This window comes from Trifolium pratense, linkage group LG2, assembly GCF_020283565.1.
Source record: "Trifolium pratense cultivar HEN17-A07 linkage group LG2, ARS_RC_1.1, whole genome shotgun sequence".
Taxonomy (NCBI): Eukaryota; Viridiplantae; Streptophyta; class Magnoliopsida; order Fabales; family Fabaceae; genus Trifolium; species Trifolium pratense.
This window is the reverse complement of record NC_060060.1, coordinates 45443292-45462982: the sequence shown is the minus strand read 5'-3', so window position 1 is coordinate 45462982 and position 19691 is coordinate 45443292. Positions and strand designations below refer to the sequence as shown.

General features: G+C 33.5%; 2 protein-coding genes across 2 annotated transcripts; both read right to left on the bottom strand.

The window, feature by feature from the left end:
• Positions 1-7871: 7871 nt before the first annotated feature.
• On the bottom strand, positions 7872-9633 carry LOC123910992 (pentatricopeptide repeat-containing protein At1g62670, mitochondrial-like). The gene has a single exon (XM_045962294.1). The coding sequence runs from the start codon at positions 9552-9554 to the stop codon at positions 8067-8069; it is 1488 nt and encodes a 495-aa protein (XP_045818250.1). The 5' UTR covers positions 9555-9633; the 3' UTR covers positions 7872-8066.
• A 6408-nt stretch (positions 9634-16041) lies between these two features.
• LOC123910984 (putative pentatricopeptide repeat-containing protein At1g12700, mitochondrial) lies at positions 16042-18325 on the bottom strand. The gene is made up of 2 exons (XM_045962283.1): positions 18239-18325; positions 16042-18111 (listed from the first exon to the last, which is right to left on the bottom strand). Exon 2 carries the CDS (start codon positions 18056-18058, stop codon positions 16403-16405), a length of 1656 nt encoding a protein of 551 aa, XP_045818239.1. The 5' UTR covers positions 18059-18111; positions 18239-18325; the 3' UTR covers positions 16042-16402.
• Between the last annotated feature and the right edge of the window lie 1366 nt (positions 18326-19691).

Genomic DNA, 19691 nt, shown 5'->3' with positions numbered 1-19691 from the left:
AATCTGGTAGACTATTCTGAGTCTGATGAGAGTCCCCAACCTATGGATGCTGATAAAGAGACTGTTCCTAACAAGGTTGTCAATGAAGATCCTGATGTTGTAATTGTAAATGAAACCACTGTGTGTGATAAGGCTGTTCCTACAAATACTGAGGCTAGTGTGGCTAGGAGGACTAGAAGTAGGGCTGGTAAAGCTGTAGAGGCTACTAACACACCTGTCCAAACACCCAAACCATCTAGGGCTGAAAAAGTTACTGGTAAAAAGCCCCTATATGGACCTCCAAAACCTGTAAGTAAGGTGGTTCCTAGAACTGAGACTAGGAAAAGGAAAGCTCCACCAATAAGTGATTCTGAGTTTGAGCCAGAGACAGATGTTGCTGCATCTGGCAGCACATCTAGGAAGAGTATAGGAAGGAAGAAGGTTCCTCAAACTGTTCCCTATGCTCCTTTAGATAATGTCTCGTTCCATCTAGAAAATGGGTCTGCAAGATGGAAATTTGTATATCATAGGAGGTTAGCTCTGGAGAGGAATTTAAAGAATGATATTCTTGAATGTCCAAATGTTGTTGAAGCTCTTGAGTATGCTGGTTTGATGAAAACTGTTGTGGGTTTGGACAAGTGCTATGACAGGCTTGTCAAAGAGTTTTTGATAAATGTTGCTGACAACTGTAATGATCCAGCAAGTCCTGAATATAGGCAGGTTTTTGTTCGAGGAAAGTGTGTTCAATTCTCTCCAACTGTGATCAACCAATATTTGCAAAGGGATTCTGAAGAAGTGGCTCCTCTAAAAGTCACAGACAATGAGGTCTGCAAGGTCCTCACAGGTGGCAGGATTAAGGTATGGCCAAGCAAGGCAAAATTGGCTGCAACTTCTCTCTCTCTCCATTTTATGCTGTTTTGAATAGGATAGCTGCACACAATTGGGTCCCTACAACCCATTCAGGTGATGTAGCCAGAGGATTAGGAAATTTCATATATGCTGTGGGTACCAAGGCCAAATTTGATTATGGATCTTATTTCTTTCAAGAAACCTTAAGTCATGCCCTGACTTATGCTGTTGAGAAGCCAGTTGCTCTCCCTACTCTGCTATGTAATATCATCCTTGAGCAACACCCAGATATACTAAGAAGTACTGATGTTCCTTGCAAAAGGAAAGGGGTGTTGATTATTGAGCAGAGGCTGCTGGATGGGACAAATGCTGCAGCAGGTGTTGGCACATCTGTCCAAGCTGGTGTACTTTCAAGGAAGCAGATGATTGCTGATCTTACTGAGACTAGCAGAGCCCTTGAGGCTAGAAAATTGAAAATTGATCGTGTGATTGAGGCACTAAAGGCTGAGGAGGCTGCTGAGACTGTTGAGGGTGAGCCTGATGGACAAGAAGGTGAAGGAACTAGTGGCTCTGATGATGGCACTGAGGATGTGATGGAGGACTCTGATAAAAGTTCTTCAATATAGTTCTGATGTTTTCTTATTTGTTTCTGATGTACTTTTGGTGTTTCTTTGTTGTTCCTTTTATGGGCAAGGCCCTGGATTTCTAGCACCTGTGTGTGCTCTATGGTCTGTAATAATTGCACCCTGACACTTCTATTTCCTATGCATGATGTTTGTCTAAATTGTGGCTAAAAAGGGGGAGTAGTGTGTGTGTGTGTGGACGTGTGGACAGATGTTCTCACATCTGGTGACTGTGTTTGCATGAATTGTTCGTATGCTCGTATTGAGGGGGAGTGTGAGTAATATGCATGTACTGAGGGGGAGTAGTGAATATTCTTTCTCTATCTGATGAGTGTATGCATGAATTCAGGGGGAGTGTGAGTGATATTATCTCTTGATCGCCTGAATACATTTGATGACAAATACATTTGATGACAAATGTTGTGCCAAGTGTTATGGCACCTGACTAATGAGTCCACTATCTATTATGACTGAGAATTTATTTTTCTCAGATGTTTATGGGAATTTATTTTTCCCTGATGTTCTTATGATGAATGGATGCGCGTTAAACTATTAGGGGTTTATTTCTCCTACTTCTTAGCATCTACTATTGGGAGTTTATTTCTCCCTTGTGTTGTTCCATGAGGCTAGTTGTTTTATTATTCCGCTGTTGCATTGCCTCTGATGCTACTTACCTCTCTTGGAAGTAGTTTTATTTTGTGTTACTCTATTTCCTAGTTGTGTGATCATGTTGACTCGAAGGAAAGGTAATACTGTATCTCTCTATATACTGGTCTAATATTGTTTTAGCCAAAATTTGCCAAAGGGGGAGATTGTTGGGTTTTTGTATATTGGCTACATTTTGCAAAAACATATTTTAGCCAAGTGTTGAGACAAATGTGCTGATCCCAAGTGTTGTGACAAATGTTGGGACACTTTGGAACAACACCTGACTCTGTATCGTGCGCGCCAGCTAGCGGGTTTAAATTTCTACTCAATCTTTTGAAGATCTGTTTGAAGAATTGTTACAAGGTTTCTTACAGAGGAAGGCACACGTGTTTAATGTGTTTCATGAGGCAGCTAAACCCTAGTTTTATTTTCCAAAGGAATTATATTTTTGGAAAATATATTTTTGCGGTTTCAAAAATATAACTATTGTTTTCAAAAATATATCACTGCTGCCGCAATTCTAGAAGCCCTAATTTTGTCTTGAAGCCCAAGTCATTCTACTACTATAAATACGAAGGCAAGCATATGGTTTCAAGCATCTAAAATCGAGTCTTACAAAGCGTGTGCTTTTAGGGATTTTAGAGTGTTAATTGTGAGCCTTTCTTGTGTCTCATTGATGCAAGCTTAGGACCTGAGTGTTATTGAGTTGTAAGTGTGAACTTCTCCTAAGCTTTGAAGTACGGAGATTGTTCTATTGTGTTGTGTGGTTTACTCGCAAGCTTTTAAGCAAGAGTGAATCCTAGTTTCTTAGGAGTGTGTCTCCACCTGTTGTGATCGTGGAATTGAATAGCAGCGCTGTCTGTGTTGCTAAGGTGGGAATTGGGACGGGGTCTCATATCTAGGAGTTCCTAGGTAGAAGGGTCATTGGGTAGTGATTAAGTGAGAAGTTGTAAACGGGTGAGTTTAGCTTCGAAGTAATACTGCTGATAGTGGACTTCATTCCTGGATTGGTATCCCCCAGAGTAGGCTTTAGGCTGAACTGGGTTAACAACTCTTGTGTGTTATTTACTTTACTGTTTGTATTGTTTTATGTTATTTGCTCTGTTTATAGACAAGTGTTGGCGCACCGGTAACAACATCTGTCTACAACAGACAAGTGTTGCTACACCTTGAGCAACACCTGTCCACTGTGTGCCAGGAATTTCAATTATGTTTACACATTTAACTATATTTTTCATAATAAATTTTCAATTAGATGATAATTTTTTATGTTTTAATCGATATTATTTTTACAAAAATGACATAAATTTTTTGTTAACGGGTCGTCCCGAAGCCCACTGGGCTAGCCCGGCCCAGCCCAATTTTCATTTGGGCTACGTGGGCATGGCCCAAAAATGCCCGGTTTCAATTGGGCTAGGTTTTTTTAGGCCTGATCCGCCCAAACCCGTGGCCTAATCGGTCGGTCCATCAACCCGACCCATTTTTGACAGCTCTACCCCTAATTGCACCTTGTTTATCTAGTTTTTCTATCTTTGTCTTGTCTAGGTGTTAAATTATTTGAAAAATGAAAATTTATTGATCAATGAAATTTTAAATGCAGTAACAAAGTTTTAATTTGACTCGTTAAAACTGATTTGCTCTATCGGTCACCCGTATGACCCGGCACCCAAACAAACTAGAGATGTAGACGGTTGGATTGGATCCAAATTAAGATGATGCAGTTTTTAAGAGTTTAGCAATTTTTGTATAGTAAAAAAAAAAGGGTTTAACAATTTTTGACCCAAAACCCAATCAAATTCGTCCAATGCTCGACCCTAATTTTATCTCTTGTTCTATAAAATTTTACTTTGTTTCTCATTAGTCCCTATGAATCGATATTTTTTATTACGACGATAATCTCTTATTAGTGACAGGCTATCATTACTCATATTAGGGAGCAGATCCTCTCCCGTGTCCAGTATGTGCATTTAAATTTGGACCACATACTATGAGTTTGAGTGACACCAGATACTATGAGTTCGAGTTTGAGATTATTCAAACTTGCACCCGAAACCCGTAATCACGATGTTAAATTACTTATTATCCCTATGTATATATAAGTGTATAAATATTCTATGTTTTATACAAAGTTTGTAACTTTTATAAAAAAAATTAGTACATAGCTTCAATTTGTTGTACAGCATTTTATTTACAATTTTATAGTTTTTTTGTTGCAAAAAAATATTTGAATGTTGGAATCTTGTCATGAAAAGGGAAAAGGTCAATGAATTTGGGCCGAGTTCGAGTCGGGATCGGGCAAGTAATTAATTTTGCGTGTTCTTGTTGCGGGTTCGGATTTGGGTAGAAAAATTCGAACCCAACAGGTGTGGGTGTGAGTTTTGTTTTGCCACCCGAACAGCCTTAGAGTTCGGGTTGTGGTTTTGGAAGCGGGTTTGGGAAGGGTAAAACCCGCACCCGACCCTACCTGTTGCCATCCCTATTTGAAGAAGGTGAGATGAGTTTTCAAATTCTAGTGGTGGCAAGGTAAAAAAGTTTAGCGGCGCGCAACTTGTTGTCCGCCTAACTTTCATTCATGTGTAATTATTTTGGATATACCGTCTCCGACTTTATTTATAAGCAAAAGTCAACAAAATAGTTTGGCCTCAAATATAAGCAAAAGTAAGTTTACTAAATGCTATCATTCCAAAAGTACCCATAATTAGTTGTTCCACTTTTTGACATTACTACAAGTCTCGATGCAAATTTAATGTATTATAAGGGATACTTTAGTAAAAATAACAATTTTTTTATAAACAAAGAGTATTATTATAAGGGAGTACAAGGGGTACTCAAACCCTTACAATTGACATCAAAAAGTCAAGAACTTTGAATACAAGACACCGGGTCTAAACACCAACTAGGAAATGAAATACAAGCATTACGGCCATAATGACAAGAAAACCATAGCCATGAAAAAAGCTTAATATCCTCTAATAGAGACGACGCGTCCGGGATGGCTCCTTTGAAGATAGTATTATTCATGTATTTCCATATATTTCAAGTGGTTGTCAACCAAACTAAGTGACGAACCCGCCCCTTATCTATAACAAATTTCTTAATATGTGTGAAACAAGATTATGATTATGTCAACGTTTTTGTGTGACATAGCCACATTAATGACTAAAACGAAAATAAATTGAAATTACATGGGCAAATTGAAAGAAATTTGTTTAGGGACTAATATCCAAATTCATTAACATTACAAGGACCTAAAACACATTTTACCCTTTACATTTATTTTCATTTGAGTTTTGTTTGTAAAAACTAGGGTTAAACATGTTTTTGGTCCATATAAATATCCTAAATTTTGTTTTCGATCCATATAAATAAAGTTGAATAAATAAATATTGGGTAATTACAAACGGGCAACAAGCTATGTCGCTAACATTTTTTTAATGACAAAACCAATTTTCTTAAAAACAACATTCATAGCTCTAGGGGACACAACATTGTTATTCACATAACATTTTGAACTCTCGCAGAAGACTCACAACCTCTGGTGAGAGGAAGCCAAAAGTGGTATAAAAGCATATTTATTGTCAGAACATATTTTCTCATGTTTGGTCACTTTACTTTAAGCAACTTTGAGGGTTGTCTATCCCACATTAAAAGTCTCAACTCTCAATCCAACAAGTGGCGAAACTCCAGTCAAATCCACCGATGCATGCTTTCCGCCTACCCATCCATACACCATAACATCTGCCGATCTAAGAGGTTATCGCCCTTCTTGTGGTTTGGTCAAAAACACTTTGTCACTCAAATATTTTCTGTCATTATTTTTGGTCCATGTTTTTCGGTCAACTCATTTATATCACTTAATTTAATTCTTTTTTCTACGGTCATGTTTAATACATTATATGAATCTCTCTTGCAAAAGTTTAAATTTTGTTAACAAGGGAGGAATTAAATATTACTTTTCAGTTTTTTTCGCATAAAAATTCATAAATAATTCATCATACGTTAAAAAATTCTAAATTTTTGTGGGAGGAGTTCTTATAATATTATAAACATGAATACATAAAATCATTGAAAAATGTGAAAGTACACAAAAGTTTAATTAAAAGTATGAAGTGATAGAAAATATTTGAAGAACCAAAAGTTGGTGAAATTTTTTATAGGGACTAAAAACAAAATTCGAGATATTTATAGGGAACAAAAACTTATTTAACCCTAAAAACTATAACATAACCTATGCAAAATCTGATTTCAACATAACAGAACACCACATTCATACAGGATACAATTTCTTACTATTTGAGCATTATACACATTATGTATGAGCACTCCTCTACATCACCTGCTTCATGATAGAAAGAAGAAAATAGAAAACAAGCACCAGACAAAATAATGCAAAGCATACACAATATGAGCTTTACTGCAAGATTGAAGAATTAAAGTATTTCTAGAATCTGATTCTAATATAATGTTCGGTGTATTAACCACTCTTTTTGTACCGATAATCGTAAAGAAAAGACTATTGCCACGAACTTGAAAGAAAAGACCATTTTATAACATGATATGGGAAGTAAAGGTTTTACACTGAAAGGAGCAGACAATGATTTTGTTAGTTGTATAGTGTAGTTATGAATGACTTATGATATACAAGTCTAACACAACACCTCCTCAGCGATTCCACTCCTAAATGTGCTTATATACTCATCTACTGTACATTAATATACCAATTACAAAATTGAAAGAAGAAAAAATGATCCAGGACAATCAATTATCAATATAATTTTCTTTCATTCTTCTGAATTTATTTGGGATCCTTTTTCAGTTCTCAATTGAAACAACTAATACACGAAGAAACAATACCTGAAAATCCATGAATCCTTCAATCTGGATCATCAGTAGAAGTTCTCTACTGTTTGAAGCAAATCTATGAAGTAGCTGAACATTTTGCTAGCTAAATAAATACACTCACATCTTTTTAAACATTAATCACTCATAGCTTTTCAATTGTACCTTCGATTGACAAAGTAAAATTCAGATTGTTGTGACTGAAATCTACCATGCTATTTGAGCTAAAGGAGTTCTGCGTGTAGATCGTAAGGATATTGTAGCTGAATATGTAGAGACTAATAAGCTCATCTGTCGTGTTAAGAAGATACAGGTGCCCAAGGGGTTTTTGAGATTCCAAGGCACCAAGTCTGGATTGGAGAAGGCCTTGACGACTAGAATGGAGTCGCATTCTATGCCAACCTTTGCGAGAAGCCAATTCAATTCAACAGCTACCATTGCAGACGCGCCATGAGTTGAAAGTTTAGATGTATGGAATCTAGTCTATTCCACAAGGGCACAGTTTCGTTATCATCATACTATATCATTGAAACTGAGCTAAATGTAAACCTGATATAGGATGTAGTTATACAAAGGAATTACAGTCTCACCCTAAATTCTTATTTGACCTCTCAACAAAGCTTTAACCGATTGAATATAATTAAGTTCAACAACATAAGGCAGGTATGTTGAAGTTAATTTACGAACTAGTAATACAAATTCAACAACATAAATGAAATATAATATGGAACTGAGGTGCTTCAAAAGCTATCATTCTAATTCTTTTTAAGAACACAAGAAATTATTTCAACAGTTACAACATTCAGAATGTTAATTATAACATAACACGTGATCATGATTCATGATTCATATATAAAGTAACAAATAAAATATGACTACACTAAATAATTCTCATTCCTTTATTAATTCATTTATAAAGGTAGATAACTCATATCAAGCAAACACATTTTTCTTATGTTTCCAACTCTTCCAAAGTGCGAAACAATAACAGGAAATACATTGCAATTGGAAAGAAAAATATAATTATGTCAAGAATAAAAAACATCAACCAATTGTAGCATTATACCATCAAACTGAACCTAAAAACACATAATAAGTAAAATGAAATCATCTTAAGTAGTATTTCTCTTACAATAAACCTCTAGCAATCATTTCACATAGAAGTTTCTCTGCTTTATCATTCTCATCCTTCTCAAAGAGAGCATAAATAATGGTTTCATAAGTTATAGCATTAGGAATACAACCATTGTCTTCCATTTTTGACATCAAGACGATAGCTTCATCAAATAAGCCCTCTAAACAAAGACCATTGATCATAATAGTATATGTCCAAACATTTACATTGTAGCCTTTAATCAAAAGATCATGAAAAATCACTTGTGCGTCCAGAAATCTCCCTTGTTTGCAAAGTCCATCCATGAGTATATTGTATGTGTGTATATCTGGTTGAATGCCTTTGTCTTTAATTTTCTTGACCAATGCAATTGCCTTATCAACATGATGGTTTTTACATAAAGCATGTAATAAAGAATTGTAAGTGATTACATTGGCAGGTTGACCCCTATCTTGCATCTCATCAAGAAGCTCCCAAGCATGAGAGATTCTCCCTGATTTGCACAAACCATCAATAAGAGAATTGTAGGTTACTGCATCAGGAATAAGCTTCTTGTTTTGCATTTCTTTTAAGAGGTTCATGGCTTCATCCATCATTTTAATCTTACACAACCCATTAATCATGACATTATAGCAACAAACATTAGGAATCACTCCTCTTTGAACCATGGTGTTGAATATAACTTTGGCCTTGTTGACTTCATTAACTAGGCAATACCCATCTAGAAATGAAGTATAAGTAACAACATTTGGTTTGATACCTTGTTTCACCATAACAGCTAACACATTTTTAGCTTCTTTGACATTTCCTTCCTTGCATAAAGCATCGAGCAATATACTAAAGATATAAACATCTCCATTGAGTTTTCTGAATACAAACATTTCATTTAAAAGTCCAATTGCTTCTTTTAATTGACCAACTATGCAAAATCCATATATCAGAGAAGTGTAAGTAATAACATCAGGAGAAATGCCCTTTACAATCATTTCAGAATATAAATGCTTAGCATCTATTAAAAGCTTATCTTTACACAAACTATCAATAATTGTGCTGTATATTACCACATCAGGTTTGACCAATTTCCCTTCGATTCGTCTTAGAACTTGCAAGGCAGCCCTTGTTTCTCCAATTTTACAGAGTCCATTGATCAAGGTCCCGTAGCTAACTTGATCGAGGTGAAATCCATGTGCAAGCACATGGTCGTGAAAATGCAGAGCTTCTTTCACCTTATCGTTGAAACACAGACCTTTGATAAGAGTATTTAAGGTTATGACATCAGGCTGATAACCCAACTTGAGAATCTTAGCCAATATAGAAAAGGCAAAAGTCATATGACCGACGTGGCAGTAACAATTGATCAATATATTGAAAGTAACAACATTAGGCATAATTCCATTGAATTGTAATTGGTTAGAAAGTGAAATAGCAGTGGGGTAATGTTTCATCTTAACAAGGGAAGTTAAAATCTTGCAAAATTGTACAATGGATGGGGTTGGATTCATACTGAGAATGGAATGAATCGAGAATGAAGGAAAGTGGAAGTTGTGACATGAGAACGAAGTAAAACTAACCTTGAGAGTGAGAACGACATGGACAACATTGTTGGTTGGTTGATCTATTATTATGTTGTTACTTGTTAGGGTTTCGGAACAACAAAATGCAAACCCTTCAGAAAAACAAAAACGCAAAGTACAATGGAATTCTAATGTTTTCTTTTAATTTGCAGCACATACATGGAGGTAAAAGTGGTGAGAACTTGATTGTGGTGGTCGGAGCCGAGGTAGAAGCTGTTGTCGGAGCTGATGACGGTGGTCAGGTGACGGCTGGCTTCGACAGCAGTAGCTGGTTAAACTGACCCAAACGGAAATGCTTCTCAACGTGCAGTTTAATTCACCTTTTCCTCTTTTTCTCCGGTCTCTCCTCATACATCGATGACTAAGATGCTACTATTTCTCTCGAGTAATTGAGAGAATTCATTCTCCTTATTTTCTATATTTTCAGAAAGTTTGACACTCTTTAAACATTCCAAGATAATCTTTTTTAATCGGTTAAAATTTATAACGGTCATAAAATTTATATGGGACTCCTATGAATTTCAACCAATAAAAGAGTATATTTAAATGTGTGTGTTAAAAAGTGTGTTTTGAGCATTATTCTATTTTTTTATTATGCTGATGTTAAAGTTGTACCAGTCGGCCCCCTCTTTTAGACGATCCTGACACTGCCACCTTACGATCTTATCGGGCTGACGATTTTATCGGGCTGTTACAGATGCTCCTTGTTAGATATATACTTCAATAATTTAGACATTAAACAGCTGTATAATAATAATATACTTAGCAGTTAGCAGACCTAAATGACATTATTATAATCAAATGTCAAAATATTTGAAGGAATGTTAAATGCTATGCTTTGTTTTCCCTTAACCAAAGGAAGCATGCATTTTGTCTCCTTTCACAATTTGGTTTATTTTTCAACAATGGTATAGCAACCAACTTCTATGTTTTGTGTTGGACTATAATGAGATGATCTTATTGTTATTTCTATATTTTGAGGTGCCTGCTGAAGCAATGATCATTATTTTTTCTATTGGTTGTACTGTTAGGTAAGTCTATTCTGAAGAGGTGGCATAAAGGTCCTTTCAAGTTCATTTTCTTTCTAGTCTAGGCGATGTATAATCCTATGACGTTTTCTCTCCCGACCCCAGGGTTTTTTTTATACCCCCTAAAATTCTATTTTGCCCTTCGTATTTTGAAAAAATTTGGCCAACTTATTTCGGTTTCTACAACCCGAAATTTTTAAACATGGAAAAATAATTCCGGTTTATATAAACCGAAATAACATCAGTGTTAAGAAAAGAAGAAAGATTTATGTGAAAATTCGTGTAGAGCTATATGTGGTAAATTTAGCATATCTCTCTAAATATAAGTCGTATGTTAATGATTTTTAATCTAGTGTAAAGAAGACAAAATTTACTACAGGATTGACACCGGAATTGTTAAATTTCATTAAGTATAGTATGAGAAAATCTATCTACAAGTTTGAGAAAAGTTTCTGCCCTATTTCTGTACCAGTACCCATTATTTGCTTAAACTGAACCAATTGAATAGTTAACCCTCAAAACAAAAATTATATTTGTAATCTTGACACCCTATGCTTTCCAACGAGTGGATGTTTACTCAAATCGGACATCGTTTAGTATTTCAAATAAATTGTGGAAGTTGAGGGTCTGATGCTGAATTTATGCAGGAAATCTGGAACGCAGACGAAACACAAAATTTGGAACACAAAATTTCGGTTTTTATTAACCGAAATTTTTTAGCATGACAAAAAAATTAGGTTCGTACAAGCCGAAGTACCCCCAAGGACAAAAACAGAAATTTAGGGGTAGAAAAAAAAAGGCAGGGGATCGGGCGAAAAAACATCTAATCCTCTAGATCAATTAGATTCCTCTAGTTCACTTTCTTTCAAGTGTATCTTCTGGCCATTAGGTCCATTTTCTGCATAATCAGGTCCTAAAGCTAGCTAGCCAAAGCTGCAAGATAGACCTTTATTCCTAATATTAATATGGCTTAATTAGTATTTTGGTCCCTTAAAGAAATTTTTGGTTTCACATTAGTCCCTTATTGAATAAAAGTTTCGCTTAGGTCCCTTAAAGATGTCACTGTTTTTCAAATTAGTCCTTTCCGTTAATTTATCAACCCCAAATGTATTAGGTGGACCAACATTATAGGTGGTCCACCATATACCTCAATAATTTTTTTAATCTTAACCATCAGATCTTTTTGAAAAGAAAGAAACCATTAGATTTTGCATGTCCACCGGAACTAACAGTGCACCATCACCAACTAGTTTTTATTTCTATTTCTTCATCTTCTTCCTCATTCCTTCATAACTCCTTCATCATGTTCTTCATAACTTCATCCTTTAAACCCAGAATTTCTAAAAAATTAATCCAAAATTGCAAAAATCTTAAATTCATTTTTTTTCTCTTCACTTCAAGGAAAAAGGAAATCAAGTTCTAGATCTAAAACATAACCACTCCCACCAAGTTTATTAATTAGATTCATACAGATGTGATCTTTGTGGTTTTTAATTCCGTGGTTTTGATAGTTTTAAAAATCAAAGCTTCAGTCACCAAGCATGTTAGATTTATCCAGATTTGATGTTTGTGGTTTTTAATTTCATGGTTTTGTTGGCTTTAAAAATCAAAGTTTCATTCACCCTAAATTATCAAATCAAAAGGGTTGATGAATTGAGGGATTTTGAGTTCTGGGTATTGAAGATTTTGAAGAGATTCAAAAGTAGGGGGTGATGGTGAAGATGAAGCTCACCATGTGAATATGCAGGTTGGTGATTGTGAAAAACGTTTGCTTTTTGTTATTGGTTTTTGGCACTAGTTCTTCTATGGTGATGAAGAAGAATAAGGAAGAAGATGAAAATAAAAGGAGAAAAAGTTAGGTGTGGTTGGCCGGCTCTTAGATACCATATACTTTACATGATTCGATGGTTAAGATTTTGACAAAATAATCAAATGGTTAAAATTTTAAATTTTATTGAGGTCTACGGTAGACCATAATGTATATTGGTTCATCTATTAATAGTTAACGTTTCTTTGGAAAAAATGGACGGAAGGGACCAAAACGACTGACGGATATGTCTTTAAGGGACCAATCCAAAACTTTTTTTCTTTAAGGGACCATTATGAAGCCTTACTTTTTTTTCTTTTTCCAACGACTGACGGATATGTCTTTAATGGACCATTATGAAGCCTTACTTTCTCTTGAACTCAACTAGATCAGTTAATACTTGTTCAAAAAAAAAAAACTAGATCAGTTAATAAACACCCTTATAAGTTTGTTCAGCACAGAAACAAACATGTGCAAAATAACATATTTTTGTAACTTTTTTGTAATATCCCAGAAAAATTAAAATAACTAATTAGTACCTAATAATTGTTTTAGTACTTTAAATTAAGATTTGAAGCTTAAGAGTAAGTAAAATAGAAATCAATGGTAGTAATGACAGACAAATATTTTATGAAAGCTAAGAAAGGGTAATGTAGAATGGTATATTTGTAATTAACTAGAAACTCAAGGGGTAAAATTTTAAGGGGTCATATATATATATATATATATATATATATATATATAAATCCTAGATAGTTGTCCAATTGACTATCTAAATCCTAATCCACATCACCCACTTAAACCAATGAAAACCTTTCATTTAGCCATATCACCCACTTACATTCATTTAATGTGTGGTACTAAATGTTATCATTATTATTATTATTATTTATTATTATTATTATTATTATTCTTTTGAGTTACTATTCATTTTAATTTTTTTTTCTTCATTTTATTCTTTTGTGTATTTTACTATTTTTGGTTCATAATAGGTAATGCTTTTGCTAATAATCTTTTGTTCAATCTTTGTGTATATAATTAGTTGGTCGATTGTCAAGACTATTTACTGATGATTTTGGTACGCAAATTCATCGTCACATTATCTTTTGGTTGATCCAAATAAAAATCAATTTGAAGTGTTAATAAAAAAAAATAGATAAAATAAAATTTACTGATGGTTTGTATGTTGTTCATGATTTTTATCATATTCAATTTTGAGTACGCGGTTAAGTTGGTTTATCTTTGCCTCAATATGTTTCAAATAAATATAAATGACCGATTTGATAATGAAGTAGTTTATCCAACTCAGAATCCTCAAATGAAATTTATAATAAAAAAAAACTTTTTATGTTCCAACATCAATTGTTTTTCAATGATCAATTATATGTTGGTATTTCTAGAGATATTTTAAAGAATGAATTAAAATATTGCTAACCAATGTTAATGAAGAATATACCAAGATGACTTCAAATGTAGTGTATAAATAATTTTTTTTAAATGTATAAACACATATTTAATATCTATATCACATTTAGATAACTTCTATATTGTTACTATTATTTTGATAATACTTATTTTTCAATTTTAGATTTACTACCTATACAAATAATTTTTTTTATGTTATAGTATAAAACAACGCATAAAACCCATGCAATAATTTTTTATGTTATAGTATAAAACAACGCATAAAACCCGTGCATCGCACGGGTAATTGAAACAATAGGAGCAAATATATTAATTTGAAATTTATTGGAGTACGTCTTCATTATCTCTTACCAAAAAATTACTACATTATCGAATTTGACATTTATATTAATTTGAAACTTGTTTGAGCAAAGATAAACCAGCTTAACTCATACTCAAATATCGAATATGATAAAAATCATACAGGGCATAACAAATCCTAAATATCGAATATGAGTCAAGTGATATATATATATAAATCCTAAATAGTTCTCATACCAATAATCTTAACCCTAATTGTATTAACCAATGCTTTTAAATCATTTTCTTTAAAAAATAAATAATAAAAAAATTAACAATTGTAATTTTTTTTTTATTTAGCCACATGTCACATTACTTCTAATGATTTGTCATATACCACGTTTAATCTCAAGCATTCATATGTCTTTTCATTTCATATCTATTCATACACCATTATCATTTTCATATGCCCAATTTAATTACCAAGAAATCTAATGGTTTCCAATGAAAAGTTTTTTTTTTAAGCGATGAAAAGTTGTACAAATTTAATTTCATATAAGCACCTATCTTTCCGGCGGACATTATAAATATTTTTCTATTTCTTTGTTTCTTTTTCAATTCTTTCCACCACCCGAGTCATTTGGAAAGAATTGATTTTCTTCTTTACCTATGCTTTTTTTTTATCTTCCATTCACATTCACCACTTCAACTTTCTTATTTTTTCATTTTGTTCTTTTTTAACGTGCTTGCACATGATATTAGGTAATAGTTCATCATTTTAACTATTTTTGTTTCCTCCCATAATTACTTGCATTCAACATATTTGCAGCAGTAGGTTTAATTCATATGCTTTGAATATCTATAAAATCTTTTGTTTTGTAGATATACTAATTTACATTGGTTGATCTAACAAATACTTTATTTTAATTTTTGTCCAGGTAGATGTTGCTATCATCATGAAAGTATGATTTGGTGTGTTTGCTTATATATTTAAAATGTAATACTACTATTATGCATATGTCTTTATATATGCTACTATTTATTTTGAGTTTCTATTACGGGAGTATATATTAAATAGTGTATTGTTTTTTATTTATTTATACTTTTTTATGTTTGCATTATATATATTTTGATTTTAATTTAGAGATTGATATACTTGATCTATGACATAAGGCATATATGTTTTAGTTAATGTACGAGTTATTACACTCTTTGTCCCAAAACTTTGGTCATTTTAGAGTTTTGAACGCGGATTAAGAAATAATAAAGATTAATAAGTTAAGTCATGTTTACCCTTATTTTATTAAGAAGAAAGTCCATTAATGAATGATTTAGTTTTTGTAAGGGTATATAAATGGTAAAGTATCTTTGTCAACAAAAAAAAAATATGGTAAAGTATCATTAATTGTTTAAAAGGACCAAAGTTTTGGGACAAAACTAAAAAGTTGGAGATGGAGGCTACCAAATCTTTCTTCTAAGGGTTTCCAACCACTTAACTTTAGAGTTTATGAATTCTTATATAGCAGCTCTTTGGATTTGGGCTAACCCTACTTGTCCTCCAAGAGTAACTCAAAGGATAAATCATATTCCTTTGTTTGTACTATGATAGTACACTGTTAGCGCATGGGTGTCGCGGCCTGGCATGTCATTAACAGACACCATTTGATCTTATCAATTCGGCTAGCTCATGCTTTGATTGCACCATGACTGCCTGTATTTCTCGATTGTATGAACTCGGGTGTCCTGACTTTGCTCGTCATATGAAGGCACAAAAATCTTTGCATTTAGGCTCTCACAGGACTGTCATGACACTAAATGTCACCAAGCTAAACTCACATCAAAATAACGTGAAATCCACAAAATATAGCACATGGTGTGTTTAGCTCAATCACTTAATAATGACTTAATAATCTACTTTTAATGACGCAAAGTAAGATTGACCACCATATTAATAGGTAACAATCCTATCAAAGGCCTAAAATCGTCAAAAAAAGTGAGTTATCACTTGCGGTCAAATTAGTCCTTACAAACCTTTTAAATTAAAATCCTTCTTACTAAATGGACCTAAAGACAAACCATTTACTATTGGCTGTCATCCAATTAATATACATCTACCATAAGAAATACACAACACTCAAAAAAACAATACTACTTTCTACAGAATAAATATTCAGAGTGACCAATGAATGAAAAAAATCCTTACCATAACAGATAAAATATGCAAAACTCATTAGTTTCTATTTCAATAAACCTCTAGCAATCATTTCACGTAGAAGTTTCTCTGCTTTATCATTCTCATCATTCTCAAAGAGAGCATAAATAATTATTTGGTAAGTTATAGCATTAGGACTGTAACCACTGTCTTCCATTTTTGACATCAAGAACATAGCTTCATCAAATAAGCCCTCCAAACAAAGACCATTGATCATAGTATTATATGTCCAAACTGTTATATTGTAGCCTTTATTCAAAAGATCTTGAAAAATCTGCTGTGCATTCTTAAGTCTTCCTGCTTTGCATAGTCCATCGATAAGTGTAGTGTATGTGTGGATATCTGGTTGAATGCCTTTGTCTTTAATATTCTTGACCAATGCAATTGCCTTGTCAACATGATGGTTTTTACATAAAGCGTGCAATAAAGAAGTGTAAGTGATTATATTGGCAGGTTGACCTCTATCGTGCATCTCTTCAAGAAGCTCCCAAGCATGAGAGATTCTCCCTGATTTGCACAAACCATCAATAAGAGAACTGTAAGTTACTCTATCAGGAATAATCTTCTTGTTTTGCATTTCTTGAAATAGATTTATGGCTTCATCCATCCTTTTAATTTTACATAGCCCGTTAATCATGACATTATAGGAACAAACATCAGGAGTCACTCCCCTTTGAGCTAGAGAATAGAATATATCTTTGGCCTTGTTCACTTGATTAAGTAAGCAATACCCATCCATTAAAGTATTATAACTAACAACATTCAATTGTATACCTTCTTTTGTCATCATAGCCAACAAATTCATAGCTTCTTTCATCTTTCCTTCCTTGCAGAATGCATCAACCAATATATTAAAAGTATAAACATTTGGGTTGATGTTTTTCAATACCATTTCATGGAACAAACCAAATGCTTCTTTCAATTGACCAACAACACAAAATCCATAGATTAGGGTACTGAAAGTGACAACATCGGGAGAAATTTTCTTTGCAATCATTTCAGAATATAACGCATAGGCATCTTTTACAAATTTATTTTTGCACAAACTATCTATTATTATGCTATACATTTTCTCATCGATCTTGATCAATTTTCCTTCAATTCGTCTCAACAACGGCAAGGCTGCTCTTGTTTCTCCGGTTTTACATAACCCATTGATCAATATTCTATAACTAACTTGATTCAACTCAAATCCAAGCGCAATCACATGGTCATGAAAGTGCAGAGCTTCCTTAATCTTACCGCTAAGACATAGACCTTTAACAAGTGTATTTAAGGTTATGGTACTCGGCTGATAACCGATCTTGAGAATCTTGGCAAATATAGAAAATGCAAAATTGATTTGACGCAAGTGACAATAAGAATTGATCAAAATATTGAAAGTAACAATAGTTGGCTTAATTCCATTGAATTCCATTTGGCGAGAAAGTGAAATAACAGTTGAGAAATGGGTGTCTGTCTTAACAAGATAAGTTAAAATCTTGGCAAATTGTACAATGGATGGGGTTGGATTCATACGAAGCATGCTATGGAATGAAGAAACAGCATTATCAACATCATTATCAATATCATTGTGAGTGAATCGAGATTTAGATGAGAAGGAATGAAGGAAAGTGGAAGTTGTGATATTATTATTAGAACGAAGTAAAGCTAACCTTGAGAGTGAGAGTGAGAACGACATTGTTGATGATCTTATGTGTTAGAGAGAGATTCGCAACACCGCAATACAAAACCCTTCAAACAACAAAAACCAAGAACAATTTGAGCTAAGAAACAAAACCATGAATGAATGCATTTTCCAATTTAACAACACAAAGAAACATGATCTGCAATGCAAACTTCAGTATAAATGGAAACTAACCTTTTAAGCCAAATTATTGAGAACGCGATTCTTAGGGAATAGTTGGCGGAAGAGAATGCTATGAATAAAGAGAATGAATGAATAGAAATAGAAATTGAAATTTGGGGTTAAATGAAAATTAGGGATCAATTTCCCTATTTTGAAATTTTAAAATTAACAATTTTTAATATTTAGTATTTAAATTATAAAAAAAAAAAGTATTTAAAAAAATTGTCACCCCTAATTAGAGCTGTCAAATAGGCTGCCCCGGCTCAGTGGGCCAGACAATATATGGGCTAGCCTGGCCCGATCCGGATATTATTGCGCTACACATTTATGAGTCCGGCCAGCCCATGTGGGCCACGTGGGCTAATGGGTCTGGCCCGACCCATTTTATTTTATTTTTTCTCATTTATTTGATATTTTTTTACATGATTTTGATGTATTAGTTCCTCATAATTATCAATTTTATTGAAATATAATTTTATGCAAGTGTAAATAATTTTTACATCAGTATTAAATATCAATTAAACTCAAGTTTGATTCTTATAAAAGAAATAAAATCAAATTAATAAATTATAAACTAAGTTTTTTAAAGAGTTTTAGGTAAATATGATCCTTTTTATTATGTTTACACATTTAACTATATTTTTCATAATAAATTTTCAATTAGATGATAATTTTTTATGTTTTAATTGATATTATTTTTACAAAAATGACATAAATTTTTTGTTAACGGGCCGTCCCGAAGCCCATTGGGCTACATGGGAATGGGCCAAAAAGGAGCGGTTTCAAATGGGCTAGGTTTTTTGAGGCCTGATCCGCCCAAGCCCGTGGGCTAATCGGTCGGCCCATCAGCCCGACCCATTTTTGACAGCTCTACCCCTAATTGCACCTTTTTTATCTAGTTTTTCTATTTTTGTCTTGTCTAGGTGTTAAATTATTTGAAAAATGAAAATTTATTGATCAATGAAATTTTAAATGCAGTAACAAAGTTTTAATTTAACTCGTTAAAACTGATTTGCTCTATCGGTCACCCGTATGACCCGACATCCAAACAAACTAGAGATTTAGACGGTTGGATTGGATCCAAATCTTCTCTACGGATAAAATTCCTCTATTAAATTGTGAGAAGGTTGATAAAATTCCTATAAAAAAATATTAAGCTAGTACAATGAGTCATGCACCCTATACCAGATTCAATATAGCACAAAAATAAGAAATTGTAACAGACCCATGACAGTGACACAAAAACTTGTACCAAACTCAACAACACAAATCTATACAAGTCTAACACAGGACAACGTATCACATACCAATGTTTCTTGAACTGTATCACGGATGACAAACACCAGCCAAAGATCACAAATACGACAAGAAAGACAAGGCATAAACAAACTATAGCACAACCAACAACCATAAGTAGTAACATCAAATCATGCTAGCTTATATTCTCCTTCCATATGTCCTTTGA

Bases quoted from the DNA above. Each gene is read 5' to 3' on its own strand.
- LOC123910984 (XM_045962283.1), bottom strand. From the start codon at position 18,058: ATGTCGTTCTCACTCTCACTCTCAAGGTTAGCTTTACTTCGTTCTAAT.
- LOC123910992 (XM_045962294.1), bottom strand. From the start codon at position 9,554: ATGAATCCAACCCCATCCATTGTACAATTTTGCAAGATTTTAACTTCC.